This window comes from Rattus norvegicus, chromosome 17 (genome assembly GCF_036323735.1).
Source record: "Rattus norvegicus strain BN/NHsdMcwi chromosome 17, GRCr8, whole genome shotgun sequence".
NCBI lineage: Eukaryota > Metazoa > Chordata > Mammalia > Rodentia > Muridae > Rattus > Rattus norvegicus.
In genome coordinates this window covers 48,556,061-48,569,578 of record NC_086035.1, presented here as the reverse complement: position 1 = coordinate 48,569,578, position 13,518 = coordinate 48,556,061, and the positions used below count along the sequence as shown (strand labels likewise).

At 40.0% G+C, this 13,518-nt stretch overlaps 1 protein-coding gene across 18 annotated transcripts in view; it reads left to right on the top strand.

Annotated features, from left to right (window-relative positions):
- Nucleotides 1-13,518, top strand: part of Aoah (acyloxyacyl hydrolase) — a 241,350-nt gene that overhangs the window by 175,583 nt on the left and 52,249 nt on the right. For 15 of the 18 annotated variants that reach the window (XR_005495320.2, XR_005495322.2, XR_005495323.2 and 12 more), the window contains one exon: nt 12,144-12,226. The exons of the other annotated variants lie outside the window; for them this stretch is intronic. Coding sequence is in view for 11 of the 15 variants with exons in the window: in NM_001191940.2 (NP_001178869.1) it covers nt 12,144-12,226 (83 nt within the window). In the remaining 4 variants the exon portion in view is untranslated. The remainder of the gene's footprint in view (nt 1-12,143; nt 12,227-13,518) is intronic. 18 annotated transcript variants of the gene reach the window in all.

Below are 13,518 nucleotides of genomic sequence, written 5' to 3'. Positions count from 1 at the left end.
CTCTACCCTGGTCTTCACATCAAACATTGACCTTTATCTCTTCCCCAGTCTATTCCTAGCCTTCTCTGTCATCTCTGGAACTTATTCCCCATGATTTAACTTAATATGACCTCAAAATTTACATCCAACATATTTGTGTTTGTGGAAAGAATACAAAATGGTCCAAGACTACCTGTCTCTTGGCAGCTGCAGAGCTCCTCCTTATGAGAGCCAGTCCTCAGACTTCCAGGTCAGTTTCAGCTCAGTTCATCCAAGTCTGTGTTTAAAGTGTGTAGTGTCCTCAGTAATAGGGTCTACCCTCAAGTTCTGGGAAACAGCCAAGGGCAATGGCAAGAGCTTATTTTTTATGGGAGGCCCTTGCATTCCTCTAAAGAACAACTCAATGGGAGGTCTCCCATGCCTGTGACTAGGGGTTTATTAGATAATGCACAGTTTTTGGGGTTTTTTTACCCAGCTGTAAAGCCTACCAACTACATAATTTTGAAAATTATGAGCTCTCATAAAGGTTGTCCAATCTCAAGTGCTCACTGATGGACACATGTACATACAAGCAATGCAGATGGACTCAGTATTTTATATGTGTGTGTGCATATATGTATTATATTACATATAGTATATTGTTATACATAATATTATATATAGTATGTTACATATATATGTAACAATAATAATTAATGAAGAGACCATGAATTTGTGAGGGAGAGGTAGGGGCCACAGAAGGAGTTGGAGTGGGGAGAGTCAGGAGAGATGTAGATGCTGTCTTCATATATGAATTTCTCAAAAATAATTAATGCATAAGAAAGATTACCAGTGCATGATAGATGGCTGTTGCTTGAAGCTCAGCACATTTGATTTTGATAAATCATATTTGATAAAGAGCTCTGATGAGCAACTAATATTTTGGGAAATTGTTCTTTCCCTTCATTAAGTAACTCTACTTGAAGCAATACAAGATAATTTTCATACATAAATCTGTACTTTTATCTGCATTATTATTGAGTTTCATTCTTGAGTTTACATTGTTTTACTTGTTTTTTTCATTGCAATGTTTCATACAATATTTTTTGATCATGTTTTCCTCTCCTTCAGCTCCTCCCAGGTTCTCCCAACCACCTGACTCACATAACTATGTGTTTTCATTTTATCTCTTTCTTTCTCTTTCTCAAAATTTAAAAACAAAAACCAAAAAACAAACATACAAAAACTTCATTGAGCTGAAAAGCAAATTTAATAGTGAAAAGACCAATAAGACAAAGGAAAAGAAAGAAAAGTAAAGAAACAAAGAAAGAAAAAAAACAAACAAAAAGTTTACAAAACTTGAGTTTGTTTAGTGTTGGGCAACCATTCCTGGGCATTGGGGCTGCCCTGGAGTGTGATTGATATGCTGAGTGACACTCCACTCGAGAAAATTGATTTTTCTTCCAATTGATACTCAAGTATCAGTTGCAAATAGCTTGCTGGTTAGGAGTCAGTATACTTCCCCCTCAAACTGCTAAGACCTGTGGCTTGTAACTGTGCAAATCTTGAGTGTGTCCTCACAGTTTCTTTAAGTTTATATGTATATCAGTCCTGTTCTGTCTGGAAGACACTTTCCTTGGAGCCATTCATCACCTCTTGCTCTTAAAAATTTTTCCCATCTCCTCTTCTATATAGAACCCTGAGCCTTGAGAGGAAGAGCTTGATGAAGACATTCCATTCAGAACTGAGTGCTCCAAAGTGTCTTGCTCTCTGTACATTGTCTTGCTGTTGGTCTCTGTGTTAATTTTTTATGTACCCATGAAGAAACTTCTCTGGGTTAATGAAGGTGCTCATCTATGTCTTGACCCGGTGTTGCCATGGGAGTCCCTGGTAGAAAACATTTCTGTGGGCTGGGAACTGACAAAAAAGAATGATATAGGCTATGGGAGTGAAAGGAGGGCTGGGAGAGTCCATGAAAAAACCTAGGGCAACCCTGGGATTGCACCAAGAGGTAGTCCCCAGGGAATGGAGGTAGAGTGAGGAGGAGGGGCTTTGTATGTTTGATTTTAATGGAATGGGGGCTCCTGGAAGTCTCTTGGAGAAGTAATTTTGTTACTTGAGCAGATGTTGGGGAAAGCAACTGGAAACCATTCTATTCTGCATGTATCTATTCTTAATTTAGTGCTAGAATCCAAAATGGGACCCTACAAAGCCAGCACTACCTGGCCATCCAGTACATGGAGCTGACTAGAAAAGCATCCTGATGTACTTCTCTACACCTGGTTACCATGTGGAGAATGCCAGTCAGTGCTGCAGGCAGTAGGTCAAATGTGGGACAACACCAAAATTAAGGCATGAAGCAATCACCTCTTCTATTAGTGCGCTAGCCTTGGTTTTGTAGTATAATAAAATAAAAAGAACTGAACAAAAGTTCACACCAGGGTATTTGAATCCACTCAAACATCACAGAACAAGACAAGAGCTTTGAAATGAGAACAGTCTTTGTAGTCTAGCTTTATCATAGTTAACACCCTAGTTACTGTCCTCAAACTGTAGTTCAGCTCTCCCTGCATAAAGAAAACTCCTCATCAGCAATCTTAACTTGTAGGCATTTCAGAAAATTGTTTTCACCACCCCCAAATCTTTCAAAACTCCAGGGAAATTCAATTTCTCAAATTTATGAGGAAAATTACTTATTGGAATGGCTATGAAAGAAGATAGTACTGCTTATTATTTAAATACTCCCAGGACGTAGTATAAAGACTTTAATCCAAAAATTATAGATGCTAATTTTAGTCAATAATGTTAATGAATCTATCAGTGATTGCCAAAGATATCTGTATTCTAATAATGAACACCACAAATGACTGTATCTCTAAGACTCATAGCCATGTTTTTGTCTCCATGAGCTGAATATGCCATGCACAAAACAATATTTCAGTACATAAATTTCATTTTTAGAATTATTAAAAATATATTTATGACTAAATGTTGGTAACAATTACTTTCCCAGAGAAAATAAGCACTCTTTATTGACCGTGAAATTATTTTAGCATTGAACTCACATCTAATGTCCACTTCCCATATGTTTTCACAAAGTATAATAAAGTAGTCAAGGCAGAGGGCATAAACCACACAGTGTTCATTTCAGGCTTCTGGATGAGCAGGCTGCTCCGAAACAAGCAGTCTCTTCTCTCCCCGAGAAGCTTTACACCAAGAACAGTAAATGAATTCATCCACAAGGACAAAAAGGATATGAAGAGTCAACAGCCAGAGACTGTTGGCAGCCAGAAAGAAACACCACAAATAGGGGACTCATGGTAGATTCCGGAGTGCTGCATTCCAAGCTGGTGAGAGGGGCTGTTGGCCCACAATCCCAGTTTACAGTATAAAATTCCTCAGGACTGGAGGATTATCTATACAGGTGGCTGTAAAAAGGAAGGTGAAATCTATAAGCAGAAATAATTGGCATTGACTGAAAATGCAGCACTTTTAATCACTTAGCTCTACACAGGTGGCCAACTGTGCTATCTCACCTCGGAGAAGGCTAGAGATTTTTTCCTTCAGAGATCCTAAGGTCAACAGCCTCTGGACTGGGAAAATCTTCCTCCACTCAACCCTCGCAACAGCAATCTGGCATGTATTGTCATGACTACAGACCAGACCAACCTTCCCAAGTAATGAGAAGAGAGTCCCAAGGACACTAAGAGCAAGAGTTCTAGTTTCGTCTCTGGTGCTGTGATAAAATACCCATCAACGAGCGATTTAGGGAAGAGGAGAGGTACACTTTTGTAGTAGTGACGGTCCACCACTATGGGAAAGACAAACACTCGGAGAAGGTTGTTACAATAAACCCACAGTCAGCAGCAGAGAGAAGCCATCACACGTGAGGTTCTGGCTTGTTTGGTTTCTCCACTCTTAAGCAGTTCATGAACTGTCTTAGAGAATACCACCATGCACAATGGTTGATTTCCTACATCATTATCGTAATTAATACAATACCTAACAGACCTGCACACGGGCCAACATAAGATAAACAGTCACTCAGACCCACCCAGCTCATTCCACAGACAATATACAGCAAATGGATTTAGCAGCCCCATCCCCAGGCGACTAGTATGCAGAAGGTTCCAGTGTTGCAATATAATCAAACAATTCAAGATCGTTAAACATCTGACAACACTTCAAACATGGAAAGAGATAGGGCAGGGGAGGAGAAGGGAGGGCACTAAAGAGGAAATTGTTTTTCATTTTATCTTTTATATGTTGAGATTTTTTAATTTTTTATTTCATGTGTGTGGGTGTTCGGCAGTGCCTGTGGAGGATAAAGGAGGGTGCCAAGTCCCAGAACTGGAATTACAAAGGTTTTATGCTGCCATGTGCATGTTGGAAATTGAGCCCAGGTCCTCTACTACACACCTTTAATCCCAGCACTTAGAAGTAGGAGGCTGGTGTGTGTCTGTAAGTTCCAGGACAGCCTGATCTACAGATCAAGTTCCAGGACAGCCAAGGCTACAGAGGAACCCTGTCTCAAAAAAAACCAAAATCCAAACCAAAACAAACAACCAAAAAACCTAGAACAATTAGAAGATCAGTTGAGATGAGCTTTTATCCAAAATATAGTTCTAGGGGAGACAAAAGGAGATAGAAATATTATCTTTGAAATAACTCAAGAATAAATCTCAGAACTGTGCAAAATGAATCTCTAAGTTGAAAGGTCTTTTGAATGTCTGATACTGTACATGAAAAGAAATTCACACCAAGCTCACCCTGCAAACACTTCAGAATAGTTGACACAAAGTGGTATTCCGGATAACTAAAATACACAAGACACAATTGCTTCATATTCTATGCTAGGAGGCCTGAAACTCATGAGGAAATTCCTTTCGCCATCTAAGGAAATTAACATAATCTAGAACTCCATAGTCATCTGTTCTAGGTATCACATAACAAAGTACTCTGAACTTGGTGGCTTAAAACAAGGGTTTTTTGGGGGGGGTTGTTTTTTGTTTGTTCTTTGTTTGTTTCGTTGGTTGGTTGGTTGGCTGGTTGGTTGGCTGGTTGGTTGGTTTTTTTTTTCTTTTTAATACTTAGGGTCTTTATTCTCCCTCCGTTTCTCCCATTAACAGCAAAATATAATCTTCTTTCATGCTGAGTAGCTGATAACAAAAACTGGCTAGCATGAGAATGCCCCACTGACTTCACAGTCGGCTTCACAGAGCTGAGCTGGAGAGAAATAAATGCAACTATTTACTGTCTCCTGAATTGTGGATTTTAGAGTAGTGTTTAATAGAGAAAAAGAATTATTTAAAACAACTCCATTGAATTCTGCACATGCAGAAAACGAACAGGTCACTGGAACTGATAACAGATTTTGTTGGGAGAGTAAAATTGAAATCTAATGATAGCCGGGGGGGGGGGGGGGGGGGGGGGGGGGTCTACCAAGACAAATCCCAGCACGGCCTGCATGCTAGCAACCTGGGCAGTATAATTATATTTTTAAGTGGTTAATTTTTTTTTGGTTGTTTTTTTTTTTTTGTTAACTTGAGTATTTCTTATTTACATTTCGAATGTTATTCCCTTTCCCGGTTTCCAGGCAAACATCCCCCTAATCCTTCCCCCTCCCCTTCTTTATAGGTGTTCTCCTCCCCACCCTCCTTCCATTGCCTCCCTCCCCCCAACAATCACGTTCACTGGGGGTTCAGTCTTAGCAGGACCAAGGGCTTCCCCTTACACTGGTGATCTTACTAGGATATTCATTGCTACCTATGAGGTCAGAGTCCAGGGTCATTCCATGTATAGTCTTTAGGTAGTGGCTTACTCCCTGGAAGCTCTAGTTGCTTGGCATTGTTGTTCATAAGAGGTCTCGAGTCCCTTCAAGCTCTTCCAGTTCTTTCTCTGATTCCTTCAGTGGGGGTCCTATTCTCAGTTCAGTGGATTGATGCTGGCATTCGCCTCTGTATTTGCTGTATTCTGGCTGTGTCTCTCAGGAGAGATCTACATCCGGCTCCAGTCGGCCTGCACTTCTTTGCTTCATCCATCTTGTCTAATTGGGTGGCTGTATATGTATGGGCCACATGTGGGGCAGGCTCTGAATGGGTGTTCCTTCTGTCTCTCTTTTAATCTTTGCCTCTCTATTCCCTGCCAAGGATATTCTTGTTCCCCCTTTTAAAGGACTGAAGCATTCACATTTTGATCATCCGTCTTGAGTTTCATGTGTTCTATGCATCTAGGGTAATTCAAGCATTTGGCCACTAATAGCCACTTATCAATGAGTGTATACCATGTGTGTTTTTCTGTGATTGGGTTATCTCACTCAGGATGATATTTTCCAGTTCCAACCATTTGTCTATGAATTTCATAAAGGCATTGTTTTTGGTAGCTGAGTAATATTCCATTGTGTAGATGTACCACATTTTCTGTATCCATTCCTCTGTTGAAGGGCATCTGGGTTCTTTCCAGCTTCTGGCTATTATAAATAAGGCTGCTATGAACATAGTGGAGCACGTGTCTTTTTTATATGTTGGGGCATCTTGTGGGTATATGCCCAAGAGAGGTATAGCTGGATCCTCAGGTAGTTCAATGTCCAATTTTCTGAGGAACCTCCAGACTGATTTCCAGAATGGTTTTACCAGTCTGCAATCCCACCAACAATGGAGGAGTGTTCCTCTTTCTCCACATCCTCGCCAGCATTTGTTGTCACCTGAGTTTTTGATCTTAGCCATTCTCACTGGTGTGAGGTGAAATCTCACGGTTGTTTTGATTTGCATTTCCCTTATGACTAAAGATGTTGAACATTTCTTTAGGTGTTTCTCAGCCATTTGGCATTCCTCAGCTGTGAATTCTTTGTTTAGCTCTGAACCCCATTTTTTAATAGGGTTATTTGTTTCCCTGCGGTCTAACTTCTTGAGTTCTTTGTATATTTTGGATATAAGGCCTCTATCTGTTGTAGGATTGGTAAAGATCTTTTCCCAATCTGTTGTTTGCCGTTTTGTCCTAACCACAGTGTCCTTTGCCTTACAGAAGCTTTGCAGTTTTATGAGATCCCACTTGTCGATTCTTGATCTAGTTGGTTGGTTTTTTGATATCTCATAGTTTTGAGAGGTGGGAGTTCAGGCTGAGCTTAGCAGGCCATTTTTGTTGTTGTTGTTGTTGTTAATTGGTTTATTTTCAAGATAGGATCTTAGAGTATAACTCAGGTTTGTTTGCCGTTACCTCCTCCCCCCTCCTCCTCCTCTTATTCTTTAATCTCCAATCTTTGTTTACAGTCCAGTTGCTATACCTCTCCCCTTCTGACCTCTAATTCTTCCCCCATAACCGAGAGGATGTCCCCACACACACTCCCCACACCCCCCACACCCTGACAGGCCTCTTCATTCCCTGAGCTTAAGTCTCAAGGGTTAGGTGAGTCTTCTCTCATTGAGGCTAGACCAGGCAGTCCACTGCTGTATATGTGTTAGGGGCCTCAGATCAGCTAGTAATTGATGGCTCAGTGTCTGAGAGATCTCAGGGGTACAGGTTAGTAGAAACTGCTGGGCTTCCTATTGGGTCGCCCTCCTCAACTTCCTCCAGCCTTTCCCTTATTCACCCACAGGAATCACCAACTTCAGACCATTGGTTGAAGTAAGTAACTGTTTCTGTCTCAATCAGCTGCTTGTTGAGCCTCTTGGAGGGCAGCCATTCTAGGCTCCTGTCTATAAACACACCATAGTATCAGTAATAGCATCAGTAATAGTATCAAACCTTGAAGCCTCTCCTTAAGATGGGTTTCAATTTGGGCCAGACACAGGACTTCCTTTCCCTCAGTCTCTTGTCCATTTTTGTCCCTGCTCTTCTTTTAGACAAGAACAGTTCTGGGTCAGAGTTTTTGATTGTGGGATGGCAACCCCATCCATCCATTTGTTGCCCTGTCTTTTACTGGAGGTGGACTCTACAAGTTCCCTCTACCCACTGTTGGGCATTTCATCTAAGGTCCCTCCTTTGAGTCTTGAGATTTTCTCACCTCCCAGGTCTCTGGTACATTCTAGAGAGTTCCCCTACCTCCCACCTCCTTAGGTTGTCTGTTTCCATTCTTTCTGTTGCCCACTCAGGGATTCACTCCTGGTTATCCCTCCACCACCCTCCGCCTACCAAGTCAATACCTGATCATGTTCCCCTTTTCCATTGCCCCTCTCCTCCTCTCTGAACCACCTCCCTCCCTCCCTCTGCCTTCTGATTTCTTCTCTCTCCCAACTGGATTGAAGCATCCTCACTTGGAGGAGGACATTTTTTTTCTGCCATATAATAGTGACCTTGAGTAGTTAGTAGAATTCACCAAACTGCTATGCTGGGAAGGGCAATTCAAGAGAATCTCATTTGTATGGCAAAGTACAATGGAATTACCCTCCCTTTTTTCACTAGAGCCCCTTTTATAGACTTTTTAAATAGTAATTTTAAAAATCATAATTATATAATTTCCCCCATTCCTCCTAAAAAACCCTCCCAAATACCCAACCTCGCTCTCTTTCAAATTCATGATCTCTTTTTCTTTAAGTATTATCACATGCAAACCTAAGTACATAAATACAAGCCATTCCCTCTGTATAATGCTACCTGCATCCATAGGATCTCATGACTGACCACTTGTTATTGGATAACACATTGGGAAACTTCCCTGGGGAAGACCATTTATCTTCATCTCAGCATTCCCAGATGCCTATAGTTCTTTGTTTAGGGTTTAGGTCCCATGAGATTTCTTCCAGCCATATTAGCCTGTTCATTTGTGTCATTGCTGATCAGGACTTGTTTAGGCTGCCATGTTAAGGAGACTACATGCTTTGAGATTTCTACAGCCTAATAAAAGCCAGCAGAGTGACTCACATAAAAATACAGAGACATCAGACAAAGATGGATACACAACATGCCTCAGAAACTGCTTGACTCTGCTCTTTTAAATATGAAACTAGTTATGTACTTGACCGAAATTTGTAGCCTCTGTCATTTCTAAGAGATATAATCTCACAGCAATTGTCCTGTTCCTCTGACTCTTACACTCTTTCTACTCCCTTTTCTACAGTGTTCCCTGAGCCTTAGGTACAGGAATTATGTAATAGATGTTATCAGTAGATACTGAGTATCACATGAACTCTTGTTCTCTTCATTGTGATCAGTTGTGGCTTTCTATAGCAATCTCTATCTGTTGAAAATAGAGGTAAGTCTCTTTGATGAGGGTGAGAAAGTATCTGTGAGTATAAGGATAAACATTTAGAACATAGAAAAATCGTGCTATTTTAGTGCAGTGGTGTTTATTGGCTTTCTTCCAGGATCTTTGATTTCATTATACTGTGTAGTTGGTTAGGTTCAGTACCAAGCATGGTAACCCTCATATTGAAAAGACCTTTAGAAACTTTACAGAGCTGTGGTTACAACAACAATAATAGCAACAGTAATAGCCTATAATATTTGGGAAGTTTCTTCTATAACCTTGACTAATAACCCAAAAGAGAGCTTCTTATGCTTAGTATTTGAATTTTATTAGGTAGCTTACTTCTTTTTAGGGAGACAGTTGTCAACTCAGGTGGGAGATTCCCTTTAAACTATATATGTATGGGTAGAAACAGAATTATAGGCATGCTCAAAGAACTTAACTGGTCCCACAGCTCTCTGTATGCAAATCCCATGGGGGAGAGAGCTGGACTCTCAGAAGTGCAGACAATCTTGAGTGCTCAGGGGAGACCACCACTTCTGCTCACATTCCTGGCCCAAGAGGAACCCACCTAGTGCCCTCTGTGCCTTCTGGGCACAGGAACCTGGGAGCAATCAGAGACAGGATCCTTCTGGTTTCTGCCCAAGCCCAGAGCTGAAAGCGAGTCGCCAGGAGTTCTGACACACCTGAGAGCAGAGGTAAGACCAACTCTTCTGCTCCAAGCAACCTGCCTGGAGGCTTCAGGACGCACAAACCCAGGAGCAGCTCTCTATTCCCAGATATGGCTGAAAGAAAACAGATCTACAGAAATGTTGACAACACAGGCTTACAGGATGGTCAAGCCCCTGTCAGAGACAACAAGACAAGCTAACACCAGAGACAACCTGATAGCAAGAGGCAAGCACAGGAACCTAAGCAACAGAAACCAAGACTACTTGGCATCATCAGAGATCAGTTCTCCCACCAAAGCAAATACTGGATATCCAAATAAACCTGAAAAGCAAGATTTGGATTTAAAAATTGCATCTCATGATGATGATAAAGGACTTTAAGAAAGACATTAATAATTCCTTTAAAGAAATACAGGAAAACATAGGCAAACAAGTAGAAGCCCTTAAAGAGGAAACACAAAAATCCCTTAAAGAATTACAGGAAAACACAACCAAACAGGTGAAGGAATTGAACAAAACCATCCAGGATTTAAAAATGGAAATAGAAACACTAAAGAAATCACAAAGGGAAACAACCCTGGAGATAGAAAATCTTGGAAAGAGATCAGGAGTCATAGATGAAAGCATCACCAACAGAATACAAGCGATAAAAGAGAGAAGTTCAGGGGCAGAAGATAACATAGAAAACATTGACACAACTGTCAAAGATAATGAAAAATGCAAAAAGCTCCTAACCCAAAACCTCCAGGAAATGCAGGACACAATGAGAAAACCAAACCTAAGGATAATAGGTATAGAAGAGAGCAAAGATTCCCAACATAAAGGGCCAGTAAATATCTTCAACAAAATTATAGAAGAAAACTTCTCTAACCTAAAGAAAGAGATGCCCATAAACACACAATAAGCCTACAGAACTCCAAATAGATTGGACCAGAAAAGAAATGATCCTTACATGGTTTTAGTATTAGCATGAGACTGTCTTCATAAGAGTCTGGGAGTGATCTTTCTCTTTATTTTATTTTTTCTTTTTCCTTCTCCTCCTCCTCCTCTTTTGAATAGTTTGAGAAGTAGGTCTTCCTGAATGCTACTTTCAGTGCATCCTGAAAACCCAAACATGATTCCTATTTACCTTCCTGAATGATTTAAGACAGTTACCAAGTACTGCAATCCAATGAGTTTAATTTTCATAATACTTAAAAGACAGGATGATTATATGCAAGGATGTTAAATATGAATTTATGAAGATGGAAATGCATTTTAAGAATAATGGAATATTTATGAGTTAAATTATCATTCATTAGTTTATATTTAGTCTTCTTTCAAAAAGGCTTTTAGGAAGTCTATAAAAATACAGACAATATAACATGAAATTACATTCAAATTAAATTAAAATCTTGGCAAAACAAAATAGAAAATCAAAGATAGTACAAAAGGGAGCCAAGAAAATTGCTTAAAATTTCTATAATTATAACCCAATACTCATGTCAAATTTATCTCCAAGCTATGTGTCCATTAATATTAGATTAAGCTCCAAATGAGAGATTTAATATATGGATTGAATAAGATAAAAATTGAGTTTACTTTTCTTGCACAGAAAAGCTCAGAGCCATGCAATTTAAGACTAGTATTAAAGGTCAACTCTACCCAGGCTCCCCAGGGATACAGCGTCCTCTAGCTTACCCCTCTGTCTTTCTAAGATGGATCTTTGACTACACTATCCAAAACAGTAGTGTTCCTATTCTGGGCAACAGAATACTGGTAGGGAATTAAGAAAGAACAAGTGTTGTCTTCAGACTGTTCCCTAATAAAGATCCAGAAATGCCACTTCACACTTCTAGTTCAATTGCATTATCCAGGATTCAGTCAGACAGTATAGGCACAGGGAAGCAGGAGATGGAGTCATCATTCCATGGGGACACAAGTATTTCTTCAAGCTCTGCACGCAACACACACGTGTATAGAAGAGAGCAGACCCCAAGACAGGAGCATCTTCCATACCCTTACAGCGGCTAAGAAAGGGAATGCCTTCCACTTTTAGAACAGAAAAGAAGAAGCTGCAGTAATCATTCTTGGTGGAAAGATTAGAAAGATGTGACTTTGCAGAGCTCCATACAAAAGCAAAACTTTGATAGCAACAACATCCTTCCTATATGTGTGTGCCTTGTGTCCAACCAGCAATACTTTCACAGTATAAAGAAACTGTATCAGTAAAGCTTGGGTATGCTGAGTTCATTTTTATTGCACTTCTAAGAGCATTACAGAAAAATGTCTCTTTTAATATAAATGTTGAATATATGGACATTAAATATATATTTATGTACTTGTTTCAGAATTGAAGAAAAATCCATTTACCATCATTTGAGAAAAAGAAACCATTGCAATCACAGAGACTACCAGAGTATCTCAAAAAATGGTATGTAGCCTGTCACTTATGCTTTCTCCAAAGCACCTGTAAGAACTGACTTTATTTGGGAATTATTGCAATAATTAGCATTAGAAAACACAGTGAAGTCACCCTTCCAACAGCACTACTCTTTCTGAGCACAGTGCTCTGGCCTGCCAGACATTTATACATAGAAAAGAAAGAAAGAAAGAAAGAAAGAAAGAAAGAAAGAAAGAAAGAAAGAAAGAAAAGTATGCAGACAAGAGAATATGGAGGCCAGATCAGTTAACCAACAGTGCAAAGGGGTCTAGCAATTCTCAGTCAAATGCAGATATACACAGCTCAAGAAGCACACCCTAAATAAGGGCATACTAGGGTCACTGCAAAAGCTCTCCTCTGGCCCAGCAGAGCATTCTCCCACACTTCTTCAGCAGTCAGACTTTTAAACTTCATTCATGTGAGTCTGCCCTCCACTCTGATGGAATATTGGTTTAAGAGGATCATAATACCCCTGTTTAAGGAGCCTCAGCCTGGCTAAAGCCCATGAGTTACCCTCTCTCACTGACTAAAGATGTGTAGAAATTGTCTAAGAAGTAAGCGTGTTAACTAAATGTGTTACTCACAAATAATATATTCCTTAACATAAGTACTCTACGTAGAGTGAATGCCCTGCTCTTCTAATAAGACAAAGATGTTTTAACTGTTTAATGGTAGCTGGCGTTTACTCAACTCCTACCAAGTGTTGAGAATCACATTTCACTTTAAGTATGTATCCGTATGTATATTTCAGTTAATCCTGTACACAACAAACACTGTCAGCAAGTATTTATTGCATTTTCTTGGAGCTAGGATATCATTGATTGCAGTCCCTCTGGGAGTGTTATGGTAGGAATAGGAAAGAAAACTTCTAATGTACACATTGACTACAGCACTCAATTCAATTAACCGATATGTTAAAACATTTTTCTCAAAATGAGAAAACTATGGGGCTATCCACATTGCTGCAACTTAGGAAAAGGAGACATGGGCAGGTCAAGAGCCTTGTCCCATGTCATAGAGATAACTTCTCCCCACCTTGTGTAAATCTACTCAGACATCAATGAAGGTCAGGCATCCTTCCTGCCTGAAATCTTTGGTGGTCTGTAGAGAACACAACTAGCAGGAAGTGAACAGTGCACAAGAGATTTGCTTGTGAATCCCCACAAGAACAAGCTCCTTACTTCATTTCTCTGCTGTTGTGAGAGACTCAAAGATTCCCCCAGTGCAACAGAGACTTGCTTTCAATATAGACTGGAAAAATAACAGAAACTCATTTGTGGAAT